This window comes from Hyla sarda, chromosome 9 (assembly GCF_029499605.1).
Source record: "Hyla sarda isolate aHylSar1 chromosome 9, aHylSar1.hap1, whole genome shotgun sequence".
Taxonomy (NCBI): Eukaryota; Metazoa; Chordata; class Amphibia; order Anura; family Hylidae; genus Hyla; species Hyla sarda.
The window spans coordinates 80,079,418-80,096,564 of record NC_079197.1 but is presented as its reverse complement, the minus strand read 5'-3'; the positions used below and the strand labels follow the sequence as shown (position 1 = coordinate 80,096,564).

Sequence of the window (17,147 nt, the reverse complement as noted above, 5' to 3'; positions counted from 1 at the left end):
AACATCATGACAACCTGGCATGGAAAACAGTATCAGACTGAGGTTCCTTAGGCCCATTAGGAGAAATTATTTTGACGGTTGGAAGTCCACTATTAATTGCATCAATATCATTATTGTCATTGCACACACAGGACATATCATCAATAAGAGTATGAACATCTGCAAAATTTACAATTTTACAAACCCAGAAGTAAATGATAATATCAACAAGGATATAAGTAAACATGCAGGGGGAGATAAATAAAAAGTGCCTAATTTTAGACAGTGTAAACTAGACAGTGTAGACTAGACAGTCTGCAAATGTACCAGATTTCTTACAGTTTTATTAAAAAAATATGTGTAAAAATGCATGTCTTGCAGCATCTAAGCCCCACCCCTTTCCTGTCAAAGCCACACCCACATTCCAGAAAGCCCTGGTCCTTTGACAAGCAAAGTGAAAAAATGTATTAAACATCTTGATAATGTGGTGCATGTCATGTAAGGCCAGATTTTTGGCTCAGGCAGTTTTATCTCCCCAACACTTTCCAAAAGGAATATTATGTGCCTGTATGTACTGAGAGCATAAATCGCAGGTGCCAGCCACATAGGGGTTCATGTGCTTTAGCAAATATTCGAGGCTGGACAGCAGCCAGTGTCCCAAATATTAATCATGAGTAGACAGATCATATCCTTAATTTGGCAATAAACAGCCCACACCCATATCCTCAACTAAGGGAGACCTTGATCTTGATAAAATTCTTCTTACAGTGGGATTTTGTCATTTTAATAAAGTATATCAGTGGTCTCCAGACTGTTTTCCTAGCATACTGGGAGTTGTAGTTTCACAACAGCTGGAGAGCTGCAGGTTGGCGATCACTGAAGCAGATGAAGATGGGTAAAGACATGTTGGATCATTCAGTTATTCAAAGGAATACTGTAGTGGAATATAACGTATCCTCTATCCGAAGGATAGGGATTAAGTTATAGATTGCGGGGGGTCCATACGCTGGAGCCCCCCGCAATTTTCTGTATGGGGCCAGGCAGTCCCCAGGAACCGCCATGCCGAATCCTGCAGGACGCCACTGCAGACACGCCCCTCCATGTATCTCATAAACCTCATTATGCATCTATGACAAAACACTAACAAAATCTCTAGAAGAGGATGAAGGTCTCCACGAAGCATCATTTTGTTTGTTTTGACAGTCTAGTATATATATGATACACAGTCAGGTCTGATGATAGTATCTGGCTCTGGTCTGCATGGCTATTTATGTAATATGCTAATTAGAATAGTAAAACCTGACAAGAACAAAACAAGCCTTTTGTTTATGATATGTTGGATATTATAGTACAGTCCTAATAGGCCGCAGCAAGTAGGTGTTGTAACCTAAATAAGCATGTTGCTTACATGTTAGTCATTGTGAGTCAGATAAGCCCAATTTATCTTGTTGATAAACTGTGGCATACATGCAGCAATGCCAAGCACCATCATAAATATTAAAATCCTTTCTAGTGTGAGGCAGATTGAAACGTCAGAAACCAGGCACTGTAACACCATGTCCCTTTTGCTAGAAGTTAGTACAGCCTCACCCAATTTTCACTTCATTTAATAGTGTTGACTTGGGATAATCACATTGTTAATTTGAATAAATCTCGATCTCTTAAGTTGATAAAAGATCTGTAATTGGGTTATGCCCAAGGGCCAAGGGATGTTCATTTGTAGGTATTTGGAAATCGTTACTTTGTTGTTCAGTTGAAAATATATATACCCTCCTATTTAATCCCTGCAAGGTGACCCAGACCAAGTAACATTTCTAGCTCATAGAAAATAAATTTTTAATTTTCTATGCAAAGTTTTAGGTTTCTATAATCATTTTGCAAATATGTTGCTTTAGATGTCCCAAATAGAAATGTCTTGTTTATTCATATTAACAAGGTAAGCTAAATGTTTATGGATTATGTAACATCTACAGAACATATACAAACAATGCCTCTGGTGGCTAGTAACAAAAAATTCTAAAATTGTATAATATAAATTAATAAATACTTAAAAATTAATAAATACTTTTTTTTTTAATGAACTGGTGCCAGAAAGTTAAACAGATTTGTAAATTACTTCTATTAAAAAATCTTAATCCTTTCAGTACTTTTTAGCAGCTGTTTACTACAGAGGAAAATCTTTATTTTGTTAATTTCTTTTTTGTGTTGTCCACAGTTCTCTTTGCTGACACCTGATGCCATATCAGGAACTGTTCAGAGCAGGAGAAAATCCCCATAGCAAACCTATGCTGCTCTGGACAGTTCCTGACCCGGACAGAGGTGTCAGTAGAGAGCACTGTGGACAACACAAAAAAGAAATTCAAAAAGTAAAGAATTTTCCCTGTAGCATACAGCTGCTAAAAAGTACTAAAATGATTAAGATTTTTTTAATAGAAGTAATTTACAAATCTGTTTAACTTTCTGACACCAGTTAATTAAAAAAAAAAAAATTCCACCGGAGTAACCCTTTAACCCTTCTATCATAAATAGTAATACTTAGCAATGCATGTCTGCATTTTACTCTGTTTATAGTCAGTGGATGTAAACAATCTACACACCCAGGTTCTTGTGATATTAAATAATTAGACAAAGATTGTGGTACATACACAGTCTTAAAGGGGTACTCCAGTGGAAAACGATATATATATATATATATATATATATATATATATATATATATATATATATATATATATATAATAAATAAAAAAATGTATCAACTGGTGCCAGAAAGTCAAACATATTTGTAAATGACTTCTATTTAAAAATCTTAACCCTTCCAGTACTTATCAGCTGCTGTATGCCACAAAGGAAGTTGTATTTATTTCTGGAGTTCTTTCCAGTCTGACCACAGTGCTCTCTGCTGACACCTCTGTCCATATCAGAAACTGTCCGGAGTACAAACAAATCCCCACAGCAAACTTCTTCTGCTTTGTCAGCAGAGAGCACTCTGGTAGGACTAAAAAGAACAACTCAACTTCCTCTGGAACATACAGCAGCTGATAAGTACTGGAAGGATAAGTAAGTAAGTAATTTACAAATCTGTATAACTTTCTGGCACCAGTTCATTTGAAAAAAAAAATTTCCACTCGAGTACTCCTTTAGACCCAAGAAAGACTATAACTAACACATTTTTTTGTTAACATTAGCTGCTTATAAAAATGAATAATGTCAAGTAAAAGGACTATAACTGTTAGTGTTGCAATTTTTACTACATAATATATACCTCTAATACAAGAGTGCTTTAACTAGTATGAACTCATTGTGCAACAAAAACAGTTGGAGAGCTGTAAGTGTTTCAGGTTAACTACCACTGTAACAGAAATACCTACCAGTGACTTTGTAAATGTAGCTGACTTTGTATATCTCAAAGAGTATATTTAGAAATATGTACACTGGAACTTTGGTAGCAGAAGTATCTCTGGTGCTCCTAGTCAATGAAATGGTTCCTTGTTTACTATCCATACAATAAAAAAAGAAATCAAATTCTAGAAATGTCCACAAAGCAAACCAAAAGGATAGAGAGGATGTCTTAGTGTACCAGGCTAGCGTGATGTCAATTGGCAAGTATCAATGTGTTTAATTCCAAAGCAGTACATGTATCCACATATAAGTAATTGTATATATTAGAAAACTGTTAATAATAAACAAAAACAATTGCTGAAGGAGAGAAACATGTATCAGCATATTGTAGCGGCAATAATAATAGTAACAGAGTCTCTTAATGGGGTTATAGCAAATGCACTCCAAGTGCATTCGAGGTACACCAGACTATAGAAAGTAAATACACCAATTCCACTATGGTATGCTATAACAGACAGTGCTCAACTATGGCTCTAGGCTATTGCTGTAGAACCACCATAGAATAGATGCTGTCTAAGGATATTGTGGGCAGGCAAGTTACCTGCCTCTGCTGCTGTAAAGGCAGAACTGGAGGTGATGGATCTCCTGAACCTGCCAAATATATAAATATCTAATCCTTCCTAACTTAACTCTAAGGGTATGTTCACATCAGTATTTAATGCTCTGTTAGGGAGCTTCGTCCGCTGATTCTGTTATAATGATTAGACTTTATGTCATTGGTGTCCGGTGTCACAACTAGAAATGAGCGGATTTTTAAAAAATTCGATTCGGCCAATTCGCTGAATTTTCCGGAAAAATTTTGTTTGGTTCCAAATTTATTTGCGGCAAATCGCTATAAAAAAATTGCTATTTTTGGCCTACAGAGAGCCTCGATAGGGGTGTAGAACACTTTGCCTTGTCCTAACACACATAGGGTGTGTGCTGTGAAAGTGAAATAATACTGTTATTCAGTATGACATGCAGATTACAGGTATCGCTATTAGAATAACTGCCGCATAGCATCTGGATGTGGCAGCAGGGAGACCATATGGCCTCAAAATTAAAGATAAGAAATAGATTTTTCATGTAATTTTTATTTTATTTAATTTGAATTTATTAACATTTTTTGAGAACCCATTCTGGTGAGAATCGTGCTGCTACCACCTGTTCTAGCCTGTGCCTCTCAGCAGTGGGGGTAAACACGTCCCATGTAAGGCCCTACTATCGCATTATTAATTCCCTTCTTGGTAAATGTTACTTGTCCACACAGGAACTTCTTCCTATTTCCATCGACAAACACTGCCATTTCCCAGGGTTTTTAGGTGGAAATAGGGATTGGTTCCTGTGTGGGGCCGCCCTTTTTAAGACGAGTTACACTTTCCTCGAAAATGTGGAAGGGAACAACGTATTGTCCATTGTAGCAGGTGGAGGTAAAAACTTCCCCTTGAAGGCCCTACTCTCCCTTTATTAATTCCCTTCTTGGCAAGTGTTACTCACCCTAAAAAGGGCAGCCCCACACAGGAAACTCTCTCTTATTCCACCTAAAAATCCTAGGAGATGGCAGTGTTTGTAGGGGGAAATAGGGAGAAGTTCCTCTGTGGGGCTGCCCTTTTTAGGGCGAAGTGAAGATTTTGCTGCCCTCTCTTTTTTACACGTTGTGATAATATGTTATTCAATGCCGCACTATACTGAGAAGTAATGCGGTATGTGGATAAAGTATTAATTTGTAAAAAGTTAACCCGTTCTATGCCAAAATATATATATATATATATATTATGTGATATTTTGAGGCATAATTTTTTATTAATATTACTATTTTTTATATATAGTTGTTTAAGTCCCTTTTCATAGGCTATAGTGAGTATTATTATCGATGTGATAAATATGTATTCCCGTGCCCCGCTACACTGAGAAGTGGTGCAGTATGCGGAGAAGGCAACAATCTGACAATAAGCCGATTGGTCCTATACCAGTATACACAACTTGCGACATTTCGATTGATATACTTTTGCATGATTTTTTATTTATTTAATAAATTTTTTATATAGTTTTTTATGTCCTTTGTCTTTTTATATATATGTATGCATTACGTGTATGTGTATATATTTATATTGTAATATGTGTTTTACATTGTGGGTATATAAACCCCTTCCTGAGAAGTGTGTGCTATGCCTGATGAAACCGCGTAAGCGCGGTGAAACGCGTCGCATGGGAATAAACCTGTTCGTTACCTACCTGGCTCCAGCTTCTTCTCCTTGGTCAGCACCTTTAATCCTGCATTTTCGAAGTGTCTTCTATGTTTACCTTTTTAGAGCGAGTAACACTTGCAAAGAAGGGAATTAATAATGCGAGAATAGGGTCTTACAGGGGAAGTTTTTACCCCCACCGATTTACAATGGACCATACGTTCTTCCCTTGCACCTTTAGAGGTCTTTGCATCACATCAATACTTGGTGGTGTAGGTGGCACATGGTGTTTTTTGCACACCTTTCCTTTTGTTTGATTTAAAAAAAAAATTGAGTACGTATAGTTTATCCTAAGAAAAGTTACATTTTAGCTAATGCATATCCTCAATACTTACTTGTGGTCTGATGGCATGGAATGTCTGTAACTGGGGAGCAGCCCCTTAAACATGTTTTGCACTATCCAAATTTGTGAAGTGTTGGTGTGGCACCATGGTCAATCTACTCTGATGCATCACGCATTGGTGGGTGGGTCAGTCTCTCCACATTTTTGTGGACTGTTGAGTTCTCCTTGGGGTTGCTATGGCCCCGCCGCACTAAACACCCGCTCTAATGGCACACTACTGGCCGGGCAGGACAGCTTTTCCAGGGAAACTCTGCTAATTGTGGCCACAAATCAAGTTTGTCTGCCTAGAAGTCAAATTCCAACGTGTGGAAACGTCAGACTATGTTGGGGGATGCAGCTCAAGGAGGGTGTGCTTTGCAGTGTATGAGTGGCTGAAGTGCATGTAAAGTTTCCTTTTCATTGTTAGGATGTCTTGCAGATGGGGGAAAACTTCAGAAACCTCTTGCCAACCAGATTGAACACGTGTGCCATGCAGGGTGCATGTCTCAGGCTTCCTTGTCGCAGTGCAGACAAGATGTTCTTCCCGATGTTTGTTCCCATTTCCAGTTTTTGTGGAGTAAGCCACGATTCGATATATTGATGAATAACTTTTAGCAGTTCCTCCCCTGTGTGACTCCGTTCGCCAAGGCAAACCATGTGAAGAACAGCATGACACCGCTGTGCCCTGCACACATGGTATGCTGGAGGGGTACTGAGACTTGTCCGTGCAGTGGAGGCTGAGGACACGGAGGAGGAGACGGAGTTGCACACTTTCACAGGACCAACAGCCTGAGAGCGTGGAGGCAGAGGCGGCGTGACCTGTCCAAGTTGCTGTTGTTGTGGCTGTGCAGGAACCACATTCACCCAGTAGGCTGTAAAGGACATGTATTGTCCCTGACCGTAGTTACAGCTCCACACGTCTGTGCTGCCATGCACTTTGGTACACATCAAAAGGCTCAAGGACTGGCCCACCTTCTGTTCCACAAAATTTTGCAGGGTTGGTACTGCCTTCTTCGCAAAGAAATTGCTGTTTGGCACTCTCCACCTCGGCTCGGCACAAGCCATCAGTTCTCTGAAAGGTGCAGAGTCAACCACTTGAAAAGAGAGGGACTGCAGCACCAGCAACTTGGACAGGAGCAAATTCAGCTTCTGCGCCGTTCGATGAGTGGGCGCATATTGTTGTCTCTTGGACATGGCTTCGCAGATGGATTGCTGGTGGAATGACTGACTCAAAGTAGGAGGAGCAGGAGCATCTGGAGAGACAGAAGATGGGTATGACACACAGCTCCCTTCAGCCGAGGTGGTGGAGCCTTGGCTGGCTGAAACAGGGAGCGGCGTGCCACTGGGGGATGCAGCAGGCTTGACCACCACATCAGAGCCACGGTTCTCCCAGGTTGCTTTATGGTTACGCTGCATATGTTGATGCAGGGCAGTGGTGCCCACATTGCGACCCTGGCCATGCTTCACCTTCTGCCAACACATCTTGCATGTGGCCAGGTTAATCTCCTCCAGATGCTTGATGAAAAACTGCCACACCACCGAGTAGCTGATTTTCCCACCAACAGTCCATACTGATTGACTGCTGATTCTGCCAACTCCAGGAACCCCTGTTTCACTACCTCCTGGGAAGTTAGGCTGCGGCAAAGCAAGTGGTCTACCAGGGGGACGTTTGGCTCCAGACTTTCCACTTCTGCCACCATGCTGACTGCCAACTATGCTACCACCTTGCTGGCTCAGCTGCTGCCTCATGGGCAACCTGCAACCCTCTTCTCCTGATGTTGATGAAGCCCCTTCTGCATCCGCCTCTCAATTGCGATCGGCTTCATCATCATCATCGAGTTGTGTCTGCACGTCACTGATGTCCTCCTCAGGTTCCTCAACAGTGTCTGCTTCAGGAGCCTGAATGCTCGCAACACCACCTCCCATGTCACTCTCCTCATCACTACTTGCCCGCCTAGCGTAGGAAGCGGCGGATGTCTCCTCCAATTCTTGGATGGGCAATAACTGCTGACTGTCCTCTAGATTGTCCTCACTAAAAAGTGGAGCTGAATACACAGCATAAAACACTTCTGTGGGGGAGGGAGGACAGGGACTGCTCGTGGGCCATGCCAACTGAGAGTTGTGTCTGAGGAACCCACCGACTGTTGACTGGGGGTGTCAGATGTCACTTGTGATGAAGTGGATGACCGTGTTAACCATTTGATGACGGCAGATGGGTTGCTGGTCAAGACATGACTGCTAGCTGATACCGGGTCTGCTGCGACCTCTGCCTGATGAATTTAGGCCTCTGCTACTCCTCTGTGCACATCCTGGCACTTCTCTTCCTGACATACTTAGTGCGTTGGGCACTAAAAAAGTATTTGTGTAAAACACCAGACGGTGAGTACTTTTGCCTTGCCTTTCACAGTATATAGGCCCTCGAGACTTTGACAGGTACAAAATAGTACACCACTTAGATGTACGTATCTGGTATGTACTTATGAGGGGAGGACAATGCGCTACAGTACGCTTAAAAAGTATTTGTGTACAACAAAAGTTAGGTCCCATATAGGTTCAGGGCAGATTAAGTCAAAGTGACTGGAGTATCTCTACATGCAATGCTGGGCCTCCAAAAGACCCACAGTGGCACTGTAGGGACAACGACACCCCCTGACGAAGCACAACACGAAATGTACGTTGGGGTTGGACTTGGTAGGTGGTAGCATGCATGGTGGATAGTCTTTTGGTGACTGCTGTCTCTTTTGTATTGCAGCTTCATTTATACAGGATGTCTTTTCATGTTATGATCATTTCTCTCTGATTCTCTTTAAAGTTCTATTTTTCTCTCGTATGCATACGGTTTCATTTTACTGAGAGTCTATTGTATCATATTCCTGTTTCTGTCTCTGCATTCCATGTAGTGTTGTACCTCCTGTACCATCTCCAGTCATCTGTTTTTGTCACTGAATGTGCCCAGATTTTAATGTTCTTTCTATTTTTTATAGTGTATGTCTTTTATGATATATGTTTAATAAAGGTATATGATTTTACATAGTTGGTTCTTTTTGTTTGTGTATATTTGTTTTGTGAACCAATTGTGGTAACTCCAGTGGCCATACTTTGTTGGTAGTACAAAAGCAACTATGGTGGAGCTGTTGGAGCATCTCACAGTCCCTGGTTCCAATAATAAGACCGCTTTAAGTTGTGCGTGTTCACCGTTAAAAATATTTATCCTGGTCCACACAGGATTCATTCTCTATAGAGCTGCTGAAGAGAGCTGAGCTTTATGCTCACCTTTCTTTGATAACTCCATAGACATAGCGTCAGCCCGATATAGCGTGACACCGCTCCATTCATAACAGAGACTCAGGGCCCTGTTCTGGAGATCACACAGGGTCCCAGCAGTTGTAAATAGGGAATAATAATTTCTTACTTGGAATACCCCTTTAATTTTGTTCTTCAACCATGTATGTTACTGTGCAACCACCAAGCTTTTCAAGCCACTGTTGTAAAGAAAATAAAAGATATTTAAACAATAAAATTAAGTGTCATTCCAGAAGAGGAGCCCCCCCTTACTAGCTTCTGTCTCACAATTGTAGACTAATGTTCTGTAATTTTATAGTGCAGCACAAATAGTATTTCTCATATTTCTTTGCCTTTAGATTTTCTTTTTTACCTTCATTGAACCCAGGGTTTTGCTAAACTACTGTTCACAAAGGATTATTTTTGGCACAAAAAGGGTTATTTAATGGTGCCCGTACAAGTTCACAACCTGAGCTACTTAAGGTGCTAAGGGAAAGCAGGACTTTTCTTCCTAATTTACTGTACCTTTTTCATCACCTTCTGCCAAATAAGTCATTATATTTCACCTTCCAGTTTTATTCTTGCCAGATTATATATTAAAAAAAAAACACAAATGGAGAAAAATCCCCTATGCAGGGCGGCATTTGGCTGTTTGTAGATATTCATTCTGTATTATACAGTGCATGGGTTTTTCTGTAGGAGAAGGTAGATTTTTCTGCTGCGCTCTCTTGCTTTTCACAAACGTATATACATATGGTAGTCATTTCATGATTAAAAATGTGTTTCTACAATAGCCTGCTCTCTTCCCTCTGTGGATTTGAGCTGGCCCTGCGATGTGTCACTTGCAAGCCAGCTTCTTTTATGTCAAAGCTGTAAAATTCATGTTGAAAACATATATTGTCTGTGCCAAGGCATAAGGGAACAATCTTCAAAAAAAATCTATGTACAGGTGGAGATTTTCCTATTAAAATGATCAAAGACACAATTAGCAACGCTAAAAGAGAAACATTCTTGATCCAAAGGAAAAAGTCAAGGATTTTTTTTTCTTCCCAGAAGCCCAGCTGGGAGAACACAGGAAAAGAAAATTATACATTTAACCCTCGTCATGCCAATATCTTGAACAGGAAAGGTACACAAACCCGTACTGGGTAGGTAGGAAAGACAAATGGACTGCAGATTCTTCTCTTCATAAATGACTGTGTTTCTGTGTCTTCAGTCCTAGGCTAGGCAGGGATCAGTCTGGTTGTTAAAGCTGCTGGAAATCCATCAAGGGTCCCTAAGGCTATGTGGCCCCAAATGGCTTGTAAAAAAAAAGAAACATACGGAAAGTAGCATTTCTTCCATGTGAAGTCACGCTAAAACATTAATCACATCTGTCTTTCCCATAGATTAAGATGTATTTAAAATGCTCAATGACTGCGCTAATTATATGTGTTGTGTTATATTTGTAGCAAAAAAAGGCCAGTCCAGGTTCTAGTAAAAGTGGAACCAGAGAACTTCAGGCTGCTGCTATACAGAGACTTAGATGACAGGTTCAATAAGGAACGTTCATGAAACTTCCCTACTGATAAATTTGCTGAGCAAATGTTCTACAAATATCTTACAGAACAACTGTAAACTTGGGGTAACACACACTTTATGTAGCACAAAAATACCAATTGCAGCAGGGTGTTACTCACGCACAGCAGATTCAATAGCCTCTGTAACACCATTTGCACACTATGGGGGAGATTTATCAAAACCTGTGCAGAGGAAAGCTTGCCCAGTTGCCCATAGCAACTAATCAGATTGCTTCTTTCATTTTTATGAAGGCCTGTGAAAAATGTTCATGCAATCTGCATATGAGAAGCAGAGGGTCAAAATTACCCTGGACTCACATGCACTACAACTTATACTGATCCTTCAAAGGTCTGTTTATAACCCCACCTGATAGGCAACACAGCAATCATTTGCAATGACTTAATGGGGTCTGGGGACATAAAATTTTTTATATATGGATGGAGTGGTGTAAAAGTAAAAAGTAAATTATACCTCCTACAATCCCCCGCAACTGCTGCTATGATGTCCTTCAGTCCCTACTCATCACCGCCTCTTCCTGCTTCCTGCTGAGCTCATCTAGGAAGCAGGAGATGCGGTGATGAGCAGGGACCAGAGAACATCAGAGCAGGAGCTGTGGGGGATCGGGGGGTATGAGTTGTTTTTATATTTTTAACACCACCCCATGTATATATAAAATGTTTTATGTCCTAAAACAACTCCTTTAAGAGACATATTTGAAGCGAAGGCGGATTACAAAAATTACATACATTAAGTTTAATGAGTTAGGTTCTAAGACCTACTACAATCTATTCTAACACATATCAACTAGCAATTTAATTATTTGGTGTATATATATATATATATATATATATATATATATATGTGTGTGTGTGTGTGTGTGTGTGTGTGTTTAAAGGGGTACTCAGCCCCTCGACATCTCATCCCCTATTGAAAGGATAGGGGATCAGATGACTGATCACGGGAATCCCGCTGCTGGGGACCCCCGCCATCTCCCTGCTGCACCCGACATTCGTTTTGAGCATCGGGTGTATCGCCGGAGGCTCGTGACGTCATGTCCGCGCTCTGCTCTTGAACTCACGGCCACGCCCCCTCAATGCAGGCCGTGAGGTCACGAGCGGAGCATAACAGAGAGGTCACAAGCCTCTGCCCCGCATCGCCAGTCACCGGATGTCTGGGATGCTGTAGGCGAGATCAGACATCTTATCCTCTATCCTTTGGACAGAGTAGCCCTTTAATATACTTATTTTTTAATTTTGCCTTGTATACAGATAGAAATTAAAAAAAAATTTAAGGAAAGATGGTTTTTACCACATTTTCACAACACTCAAATATTATTACAGTACTAACTAGATTTTTCCACCTTCATTTCTATATTTCTTAATCTAATACACCTTAAAATCTTATAGATTAGTAGAGAAGAGGATCCATGGACCGTGCATCACTGTTCACAACTATAGTGTTAACATTAGTATAGACAGTTACAGCCAGTTGCAAATGCTGTTTTTTCAGCGTTTTTTGTAGCTGTTAAAAAATCGCTAATTGTGGTAAAAAGTTTTTATGAGTATTTAATGGCCAGTTTTACTGTGTATGAACATGGTCTCGTAGTGGCCCTTATTCAAGTCTGTGGGATAATTTAACCCCTTAAGGACCAGGGTTTTTTCCATTTTTGCACTTTCATTTTTTCCTCCTTACCTTTAAAAAAATCATAACTCAATTTTCCACCTAAAAATTCATATGATGGCTTGTTTTTAGAGCCACTAATTCTACTTTGTAATGACATCAGTCATTTTACCCAAAAATCTACGATGAAACGGGGAAAAAATCAGTGTGCGACAAAATTGAAGAAAATTTTTTGGGGGCTTTCATTTCTACGCAGTAAATTTTTCTGTCAAAATTACACATTCTCTTTATTCTGTAGGTCCATATGATTAAAATGATACCCTACTTATATAGGTTTGATTTTGTCGTACTTCTGGGAAAAAAATCATAACTACATGCAGAAAAATTGATACGTTTAAAATTGTCACCTTCTGACCCCTATAACTTTTTAACTTTTTTCACGTATGGGGCGGTATGAGGGATAATTTTTTGCACCGTGATCTGAAGTTTTTAGAGGTACCATTTTTATTGATTGGACTTTTTGATCGCTTTTTATTCAATTTTTCATTTTATAACAGGTTACAAAAAATAAGCTATTTTGGACTTTGGAATTATTTTGCGCATACGCCATCGACTGTACGGTTTAATTAATTATATATTTTTATAATTCGTACATTTCCATATGCGGTGATACCACATATGTTTATTTTTATTTACACTGTTTTGTTTTTTTTTTATTGGGAAAAGGGGGGTGATTCAAACTTTTATTAGAGGAGGGGTTAAATTATCTTTATTCACTTTTTTTTCTCACTTTGTTTTGCAATTTTTTTTTTTGCAATGTTATAGCCCCCTGGATCTCAGGCATGGAACAGCCATTCGGCGATCGGACACACGGGAGGAAGGTAGCGGCCCTCCTTGTGTGCTCCAGCTGTTTGGGACGCCGCGATTACGTTGTAGCGGTCCCGAACAGCCGACTGAGCTATCTGGGGGTAGTTTACTTTCACTTTAGACACGGTGATCAACTTTGAACGCCGTGTCTAATGGGTTAATAGCGTGCGGCAACGCGATCAGTGCCATGCGCTATTAGCCACGGGTCCCAGTTGTTGTTAGAGGCATTTCGTGGCCCTGTGTTATAGAAAGGGAGCGGACTCAGGGCTTACAGGTACGCCCTTGGTCCTTAAGAGGTTAAAGGAGTAGTCTACTAAAAAGTATTTCGAGTCTGTTTTGCCCAGGCTGCAAAAAAACAAGCAAACAAACTTTAACTCGCCTTCAACCGTTCCCCAGTATTACCGCTACAGCTGTTCGGTCCTTGGGTCCGGTCTTCTTCCTTATTTCGTGTGTATGAATCGTCACACTGCGCACAACCTATCACCGGCCGAGGTGGGAGATCGCTGCAGCCAGTGATAGGCTGAGCACAGTGTGACGATCCGTGAACACGTGTGCTCTAGAGAAACCTGAGCACTTTGGTTTCTCTGGTGCTCCTATAGGGAGATACATTTTTAAAGGCTAGACTATCCCTTTAAAAGGGTACTCCGGTGGAATTTTTTATTTTTTTTTATCAACTGGTGCCAGAAAGTTAAACAGATTTGTAAATTACTTTTATAAAAAAAAATCTTAATCCTTCCAGTACTTATCAGCTGCTGTATTCTACAGAGGAAATTTTTTTTCAGTCTAACCAAAGTTCTCTCAGCTGACACCTGTGTCCATTTTAAGAACTGTCCAGAGCAGAAGAGGTTTGCTATGGGGATTTGCTCCTACTCTGGACAATTCCTGACAAGGACAGAGGTGTCAGTATTGGAAGGATTAAGATTTTTTTTATTAGAAGTAATTTACAAATCTGTTTAACTTTCTGGAACCAGTTGATTTGAAAAAAAAAAAAAAAAAAGTTTTCCGCCAGAGTACCCCTTTAACCTTTTAAGGAAGCAGGGCGTACCTGTATGCCCTGCGCCCGGTATAAAACGCGGGGTCACGCCGTGACGTGTCATGCCAGGTGTCACGCCGTGACCCCACATCATACCGGATCGGTCCCGGCGGCTAATGACAGCCGGGACCCTGGGCTAATAGCGTGCAGCACTGATCATTGTGCTGCGCACTATTAATCCTATAGATGCGGCGTTCAAAGTTTATCGCCGCGTCCAAACTGAAAGTAAAAGCTTCCCAGCAGCTCAGTCGGGCTGATCGGGATCATCGCGATGAAATCGTGATGTCCCGATCACTTAGAACACAAGCGGAGGTCCCCTCACCTGCCTCCGTCGCGTCCGATCGGCGATTGATTGCTCCAAGCCTGAAATCCAGGCTTGAGCAATGGACTGCCAATTACACTGATCTTTGCCATGTCAATGTATGGCAATGATCTGTGTATGAGGGTATGTGCAGTGAAATAGCAACCAGGGGGGGGGCTATAACACAGCAAAAAAAAAGTGTAAAAAAAGTTAATAAAGATCATTTAACACCTTCCCTAATAAAAGTTTTATTCACCCCCCCCCCCTTTTCCCATAAAAAAAAACTGTGTAAATAAAAATAAACATATGTGGTATTGCCGCAGGTGGAAATGTCTGAACTATAAAAATATATAATTAAGTAAACCACATGGTTAATGGCGTACGCGCAAAAAAAATCCAAACTCCAAAATAGCGTATTTTTGGTCACTTTTTATATCATGAAAAAAGAATAACAATCAATCAAAAAGTCCGATCAATATAAAAATGGTAAGGATAAAAACTTCAGATCACAGCGCAAATAATGACCCCCATACCGGCCCGGCATTTTCCTGCATGTAGTTATGTTTTTTTTTTAGAACGACAAAATCAAACCTATATAAGTAGGGTATCATTTTAACCGTATGGACTTACAGAATAAAGATAAGATGTGATTTTAACCGAAAAATGCACTGCATAGAAACAGAAGCCCCCAAATTTTTTGCCGCTTCGTAGTGGATATTTTGGTAAAATGACTAATGTCACTGCAAAGTAGAATTGGTGGCGCAAAAAATAAGCCATAATATGGAATTTTAGGTACAAAATTGAAAGTGTTATGATATTTAGATGGTGATGAGCAAAAAATGAAATTGCAAAAACGGAAAAACCCTGCGTCCTTAATGGGTTAAGAACTTGACAGAGGTTTTCTGTCACCGTAATAAGCATTGGACACTTTTGTTCTGTTCACATGACATTTATTTTCAATCCAATCGTTTGGGGGAGTATCCTGTACAACAAAATTTCAGGGGTTAAACACATTTTTTTCTTATTAAGATGTTCCGTACTATAAATACTGAGCTTCACTTGAATCTCATTAATGTTTTTTCTTCTTGTTTGACAGAAAAAGCTGAACAGGGAGTGTGTTTTTCGGGAGCAGTTTGAAGAAAATTGGTACAACACGTATGCATCCACCTTGTATAAGCATACAGACACCGAGAGACAGTTCTATGTGGCCCTAAATAAAGATGGATCTCCAAGAGATGGATATAGGACTAAACGACACCAGAAGTTCACACATTTTCTTCCAAGGCCTGTGGATCCTTCTAAAATACCGGTTATGTACAGAGACCTTTTTCACTATAGGTGATGTTCCGCTACCTACTGATGCCAATGTATATACATGGGACTCTTACAGTGGCTGGAGCGCTGTTTGAAATGCTACTTTGGCCTGAAGACACAATCCTTTTAAACCGTTGTTAGAGGACCTGTTTAAAAGGTTTGTGTTCTAGAAGAAAAGAGTTATGGCCGTCACAATATAGACCACTTTTCCTTTTTATATAAAAGAGATACTTACTTTTGTAAATATAGATAAGACAATAGGTACTTTGTACCATTCTCTACCAACAAACGTATACCACTGGTTACCAGTCTTTGGAACCCACTATTAATAAGCATTCCTGACATTGGTTGAGTTAAAGCATTCAGTAGATAAAAGGCCAGCAATAATGGCTCTTTGTGGTCTTTTTGGTACTGAAGGCTTTAGACAGAGAGTAATGGTACTGTGCTTGAATGTATGAGAGCATTATCCTTTTAAGGGGATCATTATATTTGTTCCTATTATAAATGAAAAAAAAATCTTTAAAGGGGATTCTTTTTGGAATCCCTTGAAACATGGTATATTGGTGCTGTGGGCTTACAAAATGGCAAACAGTTGCACTGCCCTGTGGCTTATGAATAATGTAACCAAAAATCAACTCATGTTAGAAATTCACATGTAAAATTCTAAACGACTGTGAACTATCACTGAAATCTTCCACAAGCATTAGCACACGACTAGAAGCTGTAGGGAGCTTATAGAGAATGATACAGATGACATGCACACGTTACAGTAGACTTGTGTGTAACACTACTATAAAGGTTGGCAAATGGTATCAACCCCTCTAGCAGCTCAGCTCAGCTTCATAAAAACATCCCTAAGGCACACAAATAGATACATATGGAGCAAATAGGATGATTTGAAGTCCAACCTTAGTGTGCTCCATCTAGTGCCTTATATAACCAGAAATCACAGACCCACTAACCTTTCACACACACACACACATATATATAATATATATATATATATATATATATATATATATATATATATATGTATGTATGTGATATAGGCACTTAAGGCTACTTCTTCAAGTGTTAATAATGTTGTTTATTGGAACATTAGATACATATGTCAACTTCTGTAACCAACTAGGATGGGTGATGAACACAACTATTGCCTTCCCATGGCAGAAGATTTGAAAACTAATAAAAGAGAGGATTTCACCACCAATCCTGATGGTGACCTGTTCATCATTTGGTTAA

The 17,147-nt window shown here is 40.0% G+C and overlaps 1 protein-coding gene across 10 annotated transcripts in view; it reads left to right on the top strand.

Annotated features, from left to right (window-relative positions):
- Window positions 1-16,907, top strand: part of FGF16 (fibroblast growth factor 16) — an 80,923-nt gene extending 64,016 nt beyond the window's left edge. For all 10 annotated transcript variants that reach the window (XM_056538547.1, XM_056538545.1, XM_056538544.1 and 7 more), the window contains one exon: window positions 15,688-16,907. In XM_056538547.1, the coding sequence (XP_056394522.1) occupies window positions 15,688-15,933 (246 nt within the window). In that variant the 3' untranslated portion in view covers window positions 15,934-16,907. The remainder of the gene's footprint in view (window positions 1-15,687) is intronic.
- Window positions 16,908-17,147: the final 240 nt, after the last annotated feature.